Source organism: Equus caballus, chromosome 23 (genome assembly GCF_041296265.1).
Source record: "Equus caballus isolate H_3958 breed thoroughbred chromosome 23, TB-T2T, whole genome shotgun sequence".
NCBI lineage: Eukaryota > Metazoa > Chordata > Mammalia > Perissodactyla > Equidae > Equus > Equus caballus.
Genome location: NC_091706.1, coordinates 30,867,091 through 30,884,117, shown reverse-complemented (window position 1 = coordinate 30,884,117; position 17,027 = coordinate 30,867,091). Strand labels below are relative to the sequence as shown.

The following is a 17,027-nucleotide window of genomic DNA, read 5'->3' as shown; positions in this document are numbered from 1 at the left end:
TGAAATTAAATGTATACAAGCATGACCCTTCTATAGTTGCTCATCTGCATTGGAAATCTTTAACCATGTGTTTGGTTTGGAAAGTGAACACGGACTCTTGCTTCTTTCCTGCCCCAAACTCGGGTTTAAGAAACATCTGGTTCAGGACCTAGTTCTTCCCTCTTTTATGGGACTTGGATCCTGTTTCTGTTGCTCATCTGTAGAATGGGCTGGAGGGTGACAATTGCTTTCTGTTAAAGAGCACTGGGAGTACTTGAGCAAAGAGCACTGAGAAAGGCAAAGAGCTTCCCCAACTTCTGTGCTCTCAGAAGAAGCTGATTTAAAGGCGTCCAATCAGCTGTGGAAACAGAAGTGCTGACAGGGGCATCCATCACTCTGGAGGCGTGATGGGCCAGGAGGTCACGCAGAGGCAGCCAGAGCACTTGTCAGAACCCAGAAGGGCCTGGTGGAGGGAGCAGCAGGCAGTCACTTGCTGCTCATTAATATTATGTACTGCAGCTGGGGGACCCTCATTTCAAAGGGAGCTCGGAGCAGCCTCAGCAGCAGTTAATGGCTCAACAACTTTTTAAACAGCTGGGGAGGTGATCCAGAAGCACTTGGAGATGGAGGGGGTAGTCAATTTCAAATCATCATGAAATTTCTTCATGTTTAAATAATCCCCATAGCAGGAGAAGACAGAGGGTCTGTAAAAAGGCATTTTCACACTCATCTCTCTCTCTTAAGACGAGCATTTCTTATAAGAAGGAAGCTTTAGCTTATACCTACAGGGGTTTAGGAGAAGAAAAAGCAGCTGCTTGAGAAGAGATAATAATCCTATGTTTCTTTGCAGAGGGTGGTTTTATGAGAAAATCCACAATTTTATAACTAGTACGTTTGATGTTGGAAAAATGGAACAAGCAGAGGTAAAATTAGTGATCTTGTCCATATGGGCTTCCAGGCCATCACGATGCCTTCCAACCTGAAGCAGGAAGCCAGCAACGGTTTGCTCAAAGTGGAGGAAACTTCGAAAGCACTGATAAAAACGGGGCACACCAAGGGAGGATAAATAGATCCATTTCACTTGTCCATTCACTTTTCTTTTTTGGGTTTTTGTTTAGCTAAATTTAGACACTTGGATTGGAATAATAATGTCAAATTTGAGATACCTGTCTGGTCATAAGTTCTCCCCGCCCCATCCTTACTCCATCTTTGGCTGTACTGCAGGTTCTTTCTAACCTGGGCATGGCTGACTAAAGTGGAAGTGGACACTTGATTCAGCTGGGGTTGGGATTTGGAATCGGACTGAGAGACAGCAAGTGTCTTTCTAAATGTAGCAGAAACTACAAGGAACCTAAGAAGCTAAGAGCTAGCCACATGTCACCACATGGACCAGGGAAGCAGAGTCAACTGGTATTCAACGAGGGAGAAGAATGAAGTAGATACTTAAAGAGAGATAGACATGTGAGATGGAGAATTCTGAAGGCTTCCCAATTCTTTGTTCCAGTGCCTTCCTGAATGGTGGCTGAATTTTTGACCTTAGGTTCCATGAGATATCTCTCCATCATTTTATGTTAGTTTTTCTTTTTGCTTAAGCTAGAGTGAGTTGTTTCCTGTTACTTGTAACCAAAGAGTCCTAATTAATACACTGACTTCCAGCTTGATGAGTGAGGAGTACATCGAAGCTTTCTTCTTATTTATAGACCATTAGTCTGATGGACAACTCTTGGAATTTCCAGGTGTTGGACCTATAATGTTTGCCAGCAAACTATAAACAGCTAAAATGTACTGAAATAATCGGATTTCTTACGGGAATTCCACAAGAAAACTACTCAAGAGCCAAGGCCGTGTGTTACTCACCATTCTCTCCCTTGCCTCTGGCATATAGCACATACAGTAAATGTAGGTTGAAGTAGAAAACTATCCGAGGAGAAAGCTATGTTTCCTGAGTATGGATTTGGAATTTAAAAACTTGGGTGATCTTCTGAACTTTTTTCAATAATTTTGCCTATTCCTGAACTATTTTAAACCATATATACCATTGTGAGGAAGCCTGAGTGAGGCCTCTGGGGTGCCCGGTTTTATCTGGGCATTGGTTACACAGGTATGTTAACTTTGTGGTCATTCACTGAGTTATAAGCTTATGATTTAAGAACTTCTCAGCATGTGTGTTATACTTTAAAAAGTATAGAAATTTTAAAGTATAAAATAAATTATTAACCAAATAGAAAGGGGAGTGGGGAGGCTCAGACCACAAGGCCACATCATCTGGGTAGGGACCCCTCTGCTGACTGGACAGACTGCTGTTCAAGATGGAATTGACCCAAAATCCCTAGTTCTACCTACTAAGAATTCTAATATAACACATAGTGTCTTGCAAGAAGAATAAACAGGCTTTAGACATAAACATTCCACGATGAATCATGGCACAGTCTATTTTGATCTCACTGAAAAAGCAATGAAAATCAATGTCAATGACCCTTTGCAGTTTCCATTGATCTCTCAACCAGCATTTGCTCCATAGACTCTGTCTAAGAGTCAGCATGGTTGTTTTTTTCTAAATCTGTATCATAATAGCACTATTAATGTGTGAATGACCAGGAATGATTTCTTTCCGGTAAAATTTCAATTATTAACATGTAAAATAGGGCTGTCTAAGCCTTCCATCTTTTAGGCTTTTATTTAGTAACTTGGTGTTGTTATAACAGACAGAGAAACCTCCCTCTCTATGTCGATGATACAGTTTTGTTATTGTTATGCTAAAAAAAAAAAGGAATTAAGAAGTTAGTGAACCTGTTGGCTTGCTTGTACCTATCCTGCCTCAAACTATCACGGTTCTCCCTGGGAGGGCTGGAACCTTCCAGATATGAAAGGAAGATGAACCTCAAAGGAACAGATTTGTCACCACATGGTGCAGCCATTCTTCTTGTCCAGGACATTCTCTTCCCAGAGCCAAACTGAGATCTCCATATTATTCTCATTAACATGAAATAACCTTAGACTAAAGCTTTATGGATGAAGGGACATGGTGGGACATCTTCATGAGCAGCAAGGACTTAGAAAGACTGAGTAGAAAAGAGAGAGCCCAGAGAGGGAGAGGTAATAACTTTCTGGCCAACCAGGAATCAGAAGAAAGAAGGAGTGAGAGAGATTCTGAGCTTTGGCAAAATGACTAGACTCCTCCACATCCTAGGAGAATTAGAGGGGGTTTACTAGCATAGAACTATGGGTCTAAAGACACCCAGACACAACTAGAATATACAACTATGTACTAGGGGACTCTCGGGAGAAGGAGAAGAAGAAAAAAAGATTGGCAACAGCTGTTAGCTCAAGTGCCAATCTTTAAAAAAGATTTTAAAAATAAAAAGTAAATAAAAATAAAAACACCCAGAAGGGTGGCGTGGCCCATGCTTCCTGGAAAGGTAGCATCTATAGCGCATGGTAAGGCACAAGCATGTGAACACTGTTTTGAGGAGTGAATGGAGGGCATGGTACTCCCCGAAGAGTTCTAGTTGTGGTAAAGTAAATAAATGACACTCCCTCTAGTCTCTGCATATGCTTTGTGGTCCGAGTTACACAGTTCTCCATGCTTTCCCATTGGATATATGTGTTGCTACGGGGTTCGCTACTTTTAAATTTCTCAGTACAGCCTTGGGCAAGTACATACTTCCAGGAGTGTTGCATTTATTTGCAGGAGTGCTGGGAAAAATAAATATGCCACCTAACAATATTCCGTGACTCTAATTAGCCAGCAGACACACAGGAGGGGCTGGACTGGAGAAGACTACATGAAACGAGGCTCCAACAGTGGCTCTGATCCAAACGCTTTCTTAGGAAAGGGCTGGGAACGTGAACCTGAGGGCACGATGTAAGCAAGACCTGCAGACGCAAGCTTTTCTCTTGGCCATGGGTACATGGCCTCAACCCGGCCCCAGCTGATTGGCTCCCTTTTCTCCTTCACTCTCTGCCCCTCTGGTCAGGGCAACAAGAACAGCAGTTTTAGTGACTTGTAATAAAGGAAGTCCACAGGCCAGAGGACAGAATCGTCAGCCGTCTCTGTGGTTCAGATATTCACTGCTTTACCTCCCATCCCTTCTCCTCCTCCAGCAGTGCTTATGCTCTTCTCAACTGAGCAGAGAAAGAGCAACACAGCTTCCTAATCCCCTTAGTGGTCCTCACCCTGCAAGGAAACGGCTCAAAGTGAGTCATTGCAGCACCTAAAGCAAAGGTGACGGAGGCCCTCTTGAAAGCCTGATGGAAACGCAGGCTATAGAAACATAGTACGCTCTGTGGCTTTAGGGCTGGAATATCATCCTAAACTAAGCTACCCGTAGTGCACAGAGGACTAATTTGAATCTGCAAGACTTGGCAAAATCTGTTTCTTCACTTATTGTAATGGTAGAACATCTAAAGAATCCTTAGAATTATCACACTGGACTGAGTATTGGAGGACAAAAGAAGATGTCACGAGGGACCTTTGTTTTTCTCTTTTGGATTCAAAGAATACTACACTGAAGGGAACTTAATGATCGTACAGTCCAACCTGCTCCTTTCCCGGACAAGAAAAGTGAAGCCCAGAGCACAGATGGGCTCCCTCCCCTAGTCATATGGGGCTTAAAAATATATATGTATATTATATATTATATATACATATATATGCATATATGTGTGTGTATATATGTATATATTTTTTTTTTCCATGAGCCTTAGTGAAAATGACCAGTGTTATCTCATTTCCTGGCTTCTCAAATCCAGCATCCAGCCAAATGTAACTATTATTTATAGCCTTACACTTATACTTTCTTACCTATATATTATTGCTGCCATCACTTGGAATGCTATACTCTGCCTCCCCAATCCCCTAACTTCCATCTTTTCAAATAGTTTTCATCCATCAGTGATTAGCTCAAATATACCATCTCTTGGATAAAAATTTCTCTGCTGACATAAAATTTCTTCTGTCTACAGCACCTACAACGACAGTACTTACACACCACCTATTATGGACCATGCAGCTTGCTTATATTTGATCTCCTTTAGTCCTCAAAATAACCATATGACAGTGATACTATCTTTAGTTATATATTACAGATGAGGAAACTGAGGCACAGAGAGGTTAAGTCACTTGTCCAGGGTCCCCCAGCTGGGAAATGGTTCTGATTATTATAAGTATGTGACATATTATCATTATGCTCATGAGGAGAGGAAACTAGATTCTTTAATAAGGTTTCCCCTCCAACCAACAAGTAAATAAAAAAACAAACAGATTAATATATAGGAATCAAAACCTTCGAGTTAATGGACATAGAATTCCTGAATTTTCAAAGCTTCCTGAAATTCAAGTTTGGTCCAAAGGATACGGCACTGATACTTGAACTTTAATTTCAGGAAGTGGGCGGGTAGAAAGTGTTTTGGAGGCTGTGCACTCAGGAGGAAGTTCCATGACTGTGTCTGAGCCTTGCACCTCTCGCCTGATGTCTGCCACCCCTGTTCAGGGTTACCTTTGTCGGCAGTGTAAATAGTCTTTGCCCATTACATAGATGGCAGATCCACCCCACCTACTGGAGGTTTCATCGGAGCCCCTGGCCTTGAATACAACAGTCTGGTATGTGCACATTTTTCTAGAGACAGGTTTCATAATGTTTGCCAGATTCCCCAGGGGGTCTATAAGTATCAAATTTAGAGGCATCGTGGAGGCAGAAGAGCTCCATGACTATGAAGGCAGAAGGAGCATTTCCGGAAAGATGAAAAGAATCCGTGGTGGGGTAGAGTAGTTTTTCTTGGATTTAAATAAAATGTTTATTCCTTCTTTATATAAGAAATAATCCTCTTCTAATGCTTTCTCTGGTCCCCAGCTTTGCAATAGTCTCTAAGAATAGAACTGAATGGATGTTAACTAGACTTATTGTGGTGATGACTTTGCAATATATACAAATATCAAAACATTATTTTGTACACCTGAAACTAATGTTATATGTCAATTATATCTCACCAAAAGAAAAATCTAAAAAAACAAAAAAGGACTGAATTATGTACTTTCCCCACTACAGATGGAGAAAGGAGAGTTAAGCTGACCTATAGTCAATGTTTTAATTTTTTTCTTGCCCTTAAATATCTTTCATTCTTCAATTTCTCTGTCCCCTTTCTACCTCAAATACCTCAGATCACCACCATCAGGACACCAGGAGGTAGAAAATGGTGTAAGCATGAGACTTTTACTCTCCTAGGGGAGTAATAATCATAGTTCACAGTGTGTTAGAATTTATGCAGTGTATACCTCATTTGATCCTTAAAACACATCTTACAGAAGCAAGAATTCATAATCCTCATTTTATAGATGATGAAACCAGGGTTTTCTGATAAGCAGATGATACCCCTAAGCAGAATAGCAACAATTTTTGTCTAATTCTGGATTTTATCGAGACCTTAATTTTAGAGTGGTAAATATGGGGACCAAAGTCTTTGGGAGATCTCACAGAACTCCCCTCCGTCACCCCGTTAATTAACCAGTATATGTTACAGAGCAATTACAGAGACAGATGCAGATATTGACATTATGGTCTTTGCTGCCCAGTGTATCTGAAACCATGGAGAAGTTTTGCTCTTAACTGGGAGAAAACAGGTGCAGAGAGCAGGTGATTTGTCCTTGCTCGCGTAATAAGTGAAAAGTTACACCAAAGAGAACTATCACTCTACAGTGTGGAAATGTTCTTCCTAGTGATGTGTTAATTTGAACAAAATGTTACCATAATGAAACAGCATACTTAACTCATGGCGGCTTTTTATAGCAGTGCTCAGTATGTGCAAAGTAAAATCTGATAGTATCTCCAATAGAGTCTTCTCACTTTTTTAAAAATAAAGAACTTCAAGAGTAGAGTGCGAGGGTTTTAATAATAAATATATAAAGAGTAGGATTTCTATCACCTTTAACCAAGAATAAGCTCCATTTCCTAGTTTCCTACCCTCTAAAAAAAACTCCAGTTCTTAAGAAATCAAAGATACTTTCAGATCTAAAATAATGCTGAATATCAAGCATTGGAAAATTACTTCTTCCTTTTATGACCATTTTACTTCGGTAAACATCTTTTCCCAGGACTCTTCTTAAAGATCACTATTCTTAATTAAGTTGAATCAAGAAATTGATGACATTTTGCATGCATTTTGCCCCTGGGATATTTCACCATTTTGAAAGCACCCAGGACAAATCTTGCATGAAGAGATGAGTAGAGTTGAAGGGAAATTTGCAAGTAATCAACCTAATCTTCTACCCTGGGTAGGACTGTCGGTTACAAGGTTACAATATACCTGACAGGAAACCAAGCAGTATCTACTAGTGTCTACTAGTATTCTACTACTAGAATATGACCAATGACAGGAAGCTCACTACTTCACACAGTGGTCTACCCCTCTGTTCAGCAATTCTTATCATTTTATAGTTCTTTCTTATTTCGAATAAACATCTACCTACTCTTAACTTGAACCCAGACCTTACTCCCAAAGGGGCACAAAGTCTCTTCTTTCTTCACATACAAATTTTAGATTTGTTTCTTTGTTTCTTTGCTTCAAGCTTTTGTTCTCAGATGAAACACCCTCAGTTCCTTTGTCTTCTTATACCTGGGGTTCAGATGTGTCAATATCATCTTTCCCTAAGAAAGTCATTCTCCTTTCAATCCATTATAATTTCCTAGTCTCCCTTTTTAAAATTGGCACCTTAAAATGTACGCAGCCTTTGGCAACTTTCAGAAATTGCTGCTGCTGAGAAATGTCCCTGGCTTTATATAACAAGCCCTGTTTGCTCACTGAGCTTTCTTTCGGGGATGGGGGTCCATGATCTGAGGACCTACCTTTGCCAAGGTCTCATCATCCAGGTGATTCTTCTGAATCACATGTTGAAGTGCAAAATAAATTTTTTCCTGAAGCTTCTGGACCTTCCTTGGTTCTATCAGCCAGGCTCGGTCTGACAAAGGAAAAGAATGGGTAAGAAGGGGAGGGAACATAAGTTTTGCTTTAGTTCACAGACATAAGTGCTGAGTTTCAGACTCATTTCAAAGCAGTTCTAAATTGCTTCTGAAGACATGTAATTAGTTATATAAAACACAAATATTTCATAAGCAATGCTATGATGACAGTAATGCACAATACACTGACGCAGGAAATCAGGATGGAGGAGGTAAGGGTACAATGGTTCAAATTAACTCCTTCGTGTTTCTTCTAGTGTGTGACAATTTGCATCTCTTACTCTCTGTGGACACATGCTGAGATTTTCTTTCAAAGTAGAAGTTAATGGTTTGTAAAGGAAATGAATTTTAGCAGTGAAAAAAATTTCTTGTACAGGAATATTTTTGGTATTCAGGATCCTCCTTCCTTTTATAAGCTATGTTTTAATTTAGCACAAACATGAGTCAATTTCAAAAATTTAATCTTGAGTCCTCTTTCTCCATATTGAATTTTTAAATGGTGGATAGGATAATTCCTCCTTTCTTTTCTTTTTCCTTCATTCCCTCCTTTCCTCTCTCTTTCCTTCCTTCCTTCTTTTCTCCCTAGAAGCTTTATACACCATGGTGGCAAAATTCAGCCCAGCATCAATGCCTTAGGTTGGAGCTTCAATGAAGAGACACCCGGAGTCTCCAAATGCTGAACAAATACTCATGGAAAAGAACTTGGACGTGATCCTTCTGAACACAGTTCAGGTCAGGTGAGAAACTCGATTCTGTAATCCTAGACAGGGCAAGGACAAGTCTAGTCAACAGTTAAGCAAAACCTTACGTAACTGAGCACAAAAGCCTTCAGTGACAATTGTCAATCAGAATAAATTAAGTTTCCCCCCCCCCCACCCCTTCCCTAAACTATCTGGAGCTAAATAGACAGTGGCTATTATGGCAAGAAGCTGGGAGAAGGGCGGGGTCTGGCATGAGATGGAGCCTACACAGTCTGGAAATCTCTCTTCCTCTCTTTTTGAATATGGCAGTAGGCCAGGTTGGCAAATATTTGGAGTTGCTGAAGCCTCTGAGTGTGGGTCTGCCATCAGGGCTGGAAGAGTCCCCATTAGGTAGAGCAAGCCAAATGTCCTCTTCCAAACTCATCCCAATTTGATGAGTACAGCACGTTCTTTCAGAAAAAGGCTCATAATTCAGCTGATTTCTAACTTATATGGAACAGGCTTGCCTTCCTTCTGGGGCAGTTATCTTCAAAGACTACTTAGGTTTACCATGTCTTAAATATTTGCTGCTAGGAATTTACTGACATGTCACAAACATACCTAAAGAGGACGGTGAATTTTGCAATGCTTCCTATGAGTAAGCAGGAACCAGAGTGAAGCTGCCTCCCTCCTTAGACACCCACAAGCATAGAACTAGTCTTCTACTGAACTATACCCAATGGGAACAACCAAATGCAATGAGAAATGGTAGGATGGAAATTATTTGGCATGTGGTCGCTACCAGAAATAAATATTTCTTGTCACTTCTTCCATTTATCTTTGTGCTTGCAGGTCTGGGAAACTTTCTAGGGTTGAAAGAAAAAAAAAGCCTAGAAGAACAGCTTGATTTTAGACAGAGCCACTAAAGAAACGTTTGCAATAATACATCAAGTGATAACTAATTTCCATTTTTGATTAAGTGCTTAAATAAAAAGCAGAAGCAAACAAGAAAATCTTTATGAAATTTAAACATAAATAAATAAAGCCTAACTGATAAAAAGTGTATAGGTCGGTATTATCAGTAGATATAACTAGAAAGACATGTCAAAGTCTACCGTCACAGGTAAGACTAATTTCTTCCAGCCTCATTGAAAACTATGTTAGGGTGTAAAAAGAGATCTAGTCTCTAGAGATAAATGCGTTATAGAAGGAATGAGTCTCTGGACCATAAAAATTATTAGGAATGTGTCTTTTTTTCAATAGAGAACTGCCAATGACACTGCTACCCCTTGACCCAAAACCTAACCAAAAAGACAGCTGAATGAGTGACTCTGAATTCTCATTCTGGTTGAAGAAGCAGCCATGGATTTATTAGGACTCTAGACACTTTCAAGCTGGCAGATACTTTTAAAAAGAATTTCAGGGGCCGGCTCTGTGGCCGAGTGGTTAAGTTTGCGCGCTCTGCTGTGGTGGCCCAGGGTTCGGATCCTGGGCGTGGATATGGCACTGCTAGTCAGGCCACGTTGAGGCGGCGTCCCACATCCCACAACTAGAAGGACCTGCAACTAAGATATACAACTCTGTACAGGGGTGGGGTTTGGGGAGATAAAACAGAAAAAAAAAAAAAGAAGATTGGCAACAGTTGTTAGTTCAGGTGCCAATCTAAAAAAAAAAAAAAGAATTTCAATTGCTACAATTCTATTTGATTTATAAATATCGCATCTTACCTTCTTCGAAAACTTTCTGCTATTTTATTGCATTTTAGGGCTAGATGAGGTTATAATTATCAGGAAGTCCAGTGCTCTTACTTTATGGATGAGGAAACTGAAGTTGTGAGGGGTCAAGTGTTAAAGGTCACACAGATAAGTGGTGACACAGCCCGTCCTAGAATGTCTACTGCCGCATCAGAGATCCTTCCCTGTGCAGCCTTTAGCAGGAGCCATTTTTCCCTCTGCTGTTCTCATTCCTTTTAAAGCTCCCCATATTGCTAAAAACAGGAGGCACCAGCATTTGCCTGAAGCGGGCACATCAACATTAATTTGGTTAACAAGCCAATGAAAGAGGTCTTTAAAGAGGAGAAAGTGTATGTTTTACTTATTTTAGTCCCTATGCTAGGTGTCTCATTCCAGTATCCTTCTACTACTCTGGTTCTACTACTGCCTTACTGGACATTTTTTTTCTATGTCCTTTATTTTAAAAATCAAAATAGAACTTAGCTATAACTCAAACACTATCTGTTTTCATTTATTTGTTAAGGAATAATTTTGCTTATTTGAATCTGGAGTGACCCTTACCACGAGCTCTACTCTTGATTTGGGGACAAAACTAGTCATTTTAATTAACTGGAGGCTACTTTATTTTGAATTGTCCAAAAACATCAAAAGCTTATGAAAGAAAATATAGTTTTAAAGTTTCTCCTGAGCACCTTGGATTAGGTAGGTGGAATCCATGTTAAAGATAGTAAAAGAGGTTATTAAAAAAAGGCAAAGACCTCAGGCCTCCCTACCTGGAGAGATGAGAACAGCAGATGAGAACAAAGCAATCTCCTCCTCGGTCAGCTGCAAGGAACACAAATTCTTTGCAAAGTCAAATGCTTCATTCACTAGGTCATCAGAGCCTATAAAAGAAGGCAAATTAGATGAAAATACTTGAACAGAATGGGACAATAGTAAGACAAGTCCCATAATCAAGAAGTTATTCAACAATCTGCATACTACACACATAGAAAAAATATTTCCAAGTTCCTATCCATAAAAAGTGATTTATGGGGCTGGCCCCATGGCGGAGTGGTTAAAGTTCTGCCTCAGTGGCCCGGGTTTGCGGATTCAGATCCCAGGTGCAGACCTACTCCACTCATCAGCCATTCTGTGGAGGCCTCCCACATACAAAACATAGAGGAAGATTGGCATGGATGGTAGCTGAGGGACAATCTTCCTCAAGCGAAAAAAGAGGAGGATTGGCAATGGCTGTTAGCTTAGGGCAAATCTTCCTCACCAAAAAAAAAAACAAAAGCGATTTAGTAGTAATTACAGAAGAACAAAGTTGGGCAACATCTTGATTAGGTAATGAACGATAACATTACCAATGAGGGACAGTTGGAAATGGTGTGTGTCCATTGTAATATCCAACAGGGAATATATTACCTGACTCTAATATTATAAGTTTGAAATTAGTCCCAACTTAAATAATTTAAACAAGTGACTGGGGATCCTTTAGTATAAAGATAGCATTCATAGAAAACCTAAAACATTATGTATAAGGTGCCGAGGACTGTCAGTCTTAGTGGCACTTGAACTTTGCACTGTAGGTTGTCCAGGTGCATTCTATACAGAATGAAGATGAGGTAGCTATCGATTTTGTAATGTCCCTGGAAATTGGATAGAGGAGCTAGGGTTCATATATTTTTACCTTCTCATGGATGACTCACAGGTCAGTTGCTTAGCCATTGTGAATTTTGGCAAAGTAATGCTTCATCCCTACACTGATACGCGGTAAATGTTTATTTTATGAAGCTGGAAATATACCCAAGTTGCTTGCCAAGGCTTTTCCTCCTTTCTTGAAAATCTAGCCTTGGAGATGACATGGATGTGTATCAACCGCAGAGAGGAAACATTGCCAGCCCCATCAGCCTTGCTGTTGGCTTCTGTATCAACTAACGGTACAAGAGGTGAAAGGGCAGTGGCCTCCTTTGATGTCCATGGGCAGGAAATGGAACAAAAGGCACTATCAATGGTTAAAACCTTTCCTGGCATCAGCCCATCTTTGCTAATGTTCTTATCCACACTGTGCACTGATGACTGGATATGAACAATACACAACGCTTCCAAACAGAGACTGACTCTGTCCGTGCCCTCCCACAAGAATGGTCTGGGGATAATTTGGGGCAGGTCAGCACCCACTCTATCTGTGCTCCCAGAACTTAATGAATTAACAGGGAGAAAGTCATTGCTCTGAGTGAGAAACAAGTGAAGGAGGTCCTCTTTTAACTAGGTGTCTTAACTAATGATTATGAATTTACATAGGAAACTTAAGAGGTCACCCCTAAGGACCACCAGTGGTCTACATGGCAGACTTTGTGAAGCAGTAAGCTAGAAGGTAACAGAAGAGCTGATCCTACAAAGAATGACCTATAACACACCCCAGCTCTTTTAGATTCAATCTTCATTGATTTCTGAATGAGGCATGGTCGGTCTCAATAGGGTCCATGGTTCTCTCCTTCCTTTCATATTTGGATGCATAATTGTAGGATCCAAAGAATTAGATGAAACATTGGAGGCTCACCTAGTCCAACTCTTATCTAATAATGAGATACTAGTTCACATTAAAGAATCAAGGCATTTCATTTACCAATTTCAAGCTGAGTGGAGAAACTGATGGTACCTAATAAAATTGTGTCATTATCAAAGGGAAACTTACCTAAGGCCTTGAACATTTGCATTCCTCCATATTTTCCTTCAAACAGAACAGTGTTGTTTAATGGGTTGAAGGCACGGCACATTCTCACTAAAACCACTTCCAAGCAACCTGTTAGTAAAAAATTAAAAATATATATATAATATATGCAATAATAAAGAGGTTATTACTGCATACAGACCAAGAACCTTTCAAAAACTTTAAAACACACACACAGACACATATAGACACACACATACAGAAATCCTTCAAGATTTCTTCCCAGGTAAAAATTAACTGTTTCAGAAACAAAGCTCTAATAAAGATAAAATATACTTTAAAGGTGGCTAAAATGGAGGGCCGCAATAATATTTTTTTTAACGCATACATTTCCTTCTATTTTTTTGACTAACATTAAAGCTAGTTTCAACTCTCGAATTCATAAGCGATGAGAAGTGGCCCAGAAAGGAGCTTTGTGGCAGGCAAGTCCAGTCTGCTAACTTTTGTAGAAGTTTTGCTACTGGGAAAACTTGCTCTCTGCTTCAGTGTTTCACATATTCCATGTATACGTCAGCATATGATGACTTGAAATAGAGACCCCCTCAGTGTGTTTCTTGGAGGCACCATTTGTATCTGATATTCTTTGAAATAAGGGTTTCTTGGTCAAATAAGTTTTGGCAAAATGCTGAATATTATCTCACTCCAGAGAGTTATAATCAAGATTTACAGATTGAAGGCTTGGAGAAGTCCTGACTTGAAGGAGCTTGTTCAGCCTTGATGGACCCAGCATTTCTCTGAGCTCACTGTTAGCCCAATGAGGGCAGGAACCTTGTCTGCAGCCATAGGCAATCGTGGTTATTTTATTCACTTTATACCTCCAGGACCTAGAAAGGTCCCTGGCACATAGTGGGTGCTTAATAAAAATTTATTAAATGAATTATTGAACTACCTTTGTTTTGCCCTCTGAATGTATTGACATCCTGAGGAACCATAGCTGCACAGTTTCCCCACATTTTGGAGAAATGGCATTTGCCCCCTAGAGTATTGGAAGGTGACAGCCAGAGCCAGAAGCCACAAATTTGCATCAGAACATCATTCAGGCGATTTGGCTACACCCAGGGTGCCTTTTTTATGCTGCCACTTTATATTTATGACTGTGTTTTATTTCTTTTGTTCTGCTGATTTCTCTTTGCTTTCCCTCATATGTCACCCAGCATAGGGGCTTACACCTAAGAGGTTACTTGCAAGTATTAATTGAAGCAGTGCTTTTCTGACAAAAACAATAATAGGTACCATTTGTTGAGTATCTACACTGTGGAAAGCACTTTCCTTGGCCCCTTATATTCATCATTTTATTTGCTTCTTGCAATACCTCTTCAGGTGAGTTTTATTAGCCCTTTTGTATGGATGAGTTACAGGAGGTGTAAAGAGATTAAACACTCTGCCTTTTATACCACAGTCAACATTTTTACGGTTGGCAGAGATGTTGAAGATTATACGGTCCAGTGCTTCCCAAATGTCAGTCCATGGAGTGGTTACATCTGAGACTTAGTTAGAGATATACGAACTGGGTTCCCCTTTTGGAGATTCTGATTCCACAGGCCTTGGATGATGCCTACGACTCAGAACCGTCAGTAAGCTGCTCTGATGCTCCTGATGCCATTCCAAGTTTAGAATTTGTTATTTCTGGTCCATCTCTTTATTTTACAAACGAGGAAACTGCCATCTAGCGAGATTAGCTCAAGGTTATATATCAAGTGTGGCAGATTTTATTTTTCAAAGAAAGTTACAAAAATATCTTCCTTCCCACATGCTTCTCTAGAATCCTACTACTCCCCCATTAAGAAGTAGAATCCATGTCTCCTACCCTTGAACCCAGGTGGGCCTTCATGGCTGCCTCAACGGATAGAGTGTGGTGGAGACAACACGATGTAACTTCTGAAGCTAAGTCAGAAAAACGTTCTGCACTTCTGCCTTGTTCGCTTGGAATGCTAGCTCGGAAACCTAGCAACTATGCTGTGAGAAAGTCCAAGTGGGCTGTGGCAAGGCTCACAGGAACAGGAACTGCGGTCCCCAGGCCACAGCCTTGGCTGTACTCTAGGCTGTCGACCAGAACAAACTGCCAGCCAAGTGAGTGAGCCAGTTTGAAAGTGGATCCTCCGGCTCCTTGTCAAGTTGTCTCTGTGAATACCACCTGGGGCAGAGACAAGCCATCCCTGCTGAGCCTTGCTCAAACTGCAGCTTTGGGATTAAAATAAACCACTATTGTTGTTTGAAGTAAGTTTTGGAGATGTTTTAATCCAGCGACAGAAAACTGATACATCAAGGTGATGTTTGAGTCGAGATGCATCAACCCGTATCATTTGGTAAAGAAGCAGCAGTAACTTAGAATAACTCGGAGTTCTGTGTAGCCCAAGTTCAAATGTCAGCTTTGTGATATTGAACACAGCCCTTCACTTCTCTGAATCTCCACCTTCTCTTCTAGAAAATGGAAATAATACCATCTCACAAGATTAAATGAGATGTCATGGTAAACATAAACATACGTATGTATATGTTATTATAAATATAAAAGTATATTGTTATTATTACTAAGGCCTGGAATCATGAGTGTTAACACAAACACCATGGTGGTTCTTATTTCCTATTTTCAAATGGGGCCAAGAAAGACTTTTTTTCTGTTTGGATTATGGCTTCTGCAAAGTCAGTCATGTGCAGTTTCTTGAGCTGCTGCCTAAGTGATGGTGTGTGCGTCTGAGAGCATGTGTGAGAGAAGCAGGAGGGAAAGATGCGAGCAGAGTGGAGCTCCTCCTGGTGTATTCTGGCTGCAGGCTATCCTCATTAAAATGATTGGAAATGACCACAGAGGCAGAGCTCGGCTAGCCCGGATTTTTTCTCCTCCAACAGAAGGTAAGTACCACGTTTTAGAGCCAGCTCAGCAATTCAGCCACCTTGACACGCTAATTACTTGGTCTGCCTGTCAAGCTGGGTATCTCAACCTCCGCAATTAATAGCTCTACTTTCAATAAGCAAAATTGTATTTGACTTCAGAGGGGAACTGAATGAGTAGCAGGGCATTTTTATTACTGAGAGTTTCCTTTGGGAGTTGGCTGACAATGTGGGTGGTAAAAATGAGTTACATATCGGAAGGAGGATTTTCTAGAACCAACACTGAGCTAAGGGTCAACCACGTCCTGGTCTAAAATAGGTCCGCCATGAATCTTCTCCTTGTTTACCTGACTTCAGAAGTAGAATTTGATCATTTTGGCAGAGCTCCATGAAGCCTGTTATCCGCTTTGCAAACTCTACCACGTATTGGATGGCGTGAGTGATCTGGATGGCACATTGCTGCCACAGTGCTTCCCTGGACTTCAAGAGAGAAAACACAGAATGTACATGGAGCAAAGAACAACTGGGACAGTCACTGAAATACTCGGGGTTGCCCTACTGGTGCTTACCTGTCACCTGGGCCCAAGGTGGGAATTCACCCAATTCCTTTAAAAGAGGTAGACAATATTTTCTAAGATATTGTTTTGACTGTTTGAACCTTGATACATCACAATCATCAAATTACTGAGGCTCAAACAATGGAAACACTACAATAGTATGTAAAGATGGTTATCTATAGTTTCTTTACTCTTTTTTCCTCCTTTGCTTCCTTCCTTCACCTCACCTAAACAAACCCAAGCTCTTAGTCCATTTCGTAAAAACAAAACTCTTGCACTGAGGAATGGTGACTCATTTATAGACTTCCAAAGGTTATTTTCACGTGGTCCTGACCGACACTAGTAATATTTTTGTTGTGTTCTTTTTCCAGAACTTACAGAGGTTGTTTTTTGGTATAAGAAGAATTTCAAGGGAAAAGGTATCAAATCAGATCACTCTCTTAAGTAATATAGAATCCCAGAAATGGATTTTGATCTTTGGGTTATTTTTTTTGGAATGGGAAACATAAATGCAAGTGTGTTAATTCTGGCATTTATTGACCATAACAATACCTACGCTTTTGTCTTTGTATTTA

General features: G+C 40.3%; 1 protein-coding gene across 1 annotated transcript in view; it reads right to left on the bottom strand.

Annotated features, from left to right (window-relative positions):
• Window positions 1-17,027, bottom strand: part of RORB (RAR related orphan receptor B) — a 184,066-nt gene that overhangs the window by 10,548 nt on the left and 156,491 nt on the right. The window contains exons 6-9 of the mRNA XM_014735412.3: window positions 16,243-16,375; window positions 13,031-13,138; window positions 11,121-11,231; window positions 7,821-7,933 (exon numbers count right to left, since the gene is read on the bottom strand). Coding sequence (XP_014590898.1) covers window positions 7,821-7,933; window positions 11,121-11,231; window positions 13,031-13,138; window positions 16,243-16,375 — 465 coding nt within the window. The remainder of the gene's footprint in view (window positions 1-7,820; window positions 7,934-11,120; window positions 11,232-13,030; window positions 13,139-16,242; window positions 16,376-17,027) is intronic.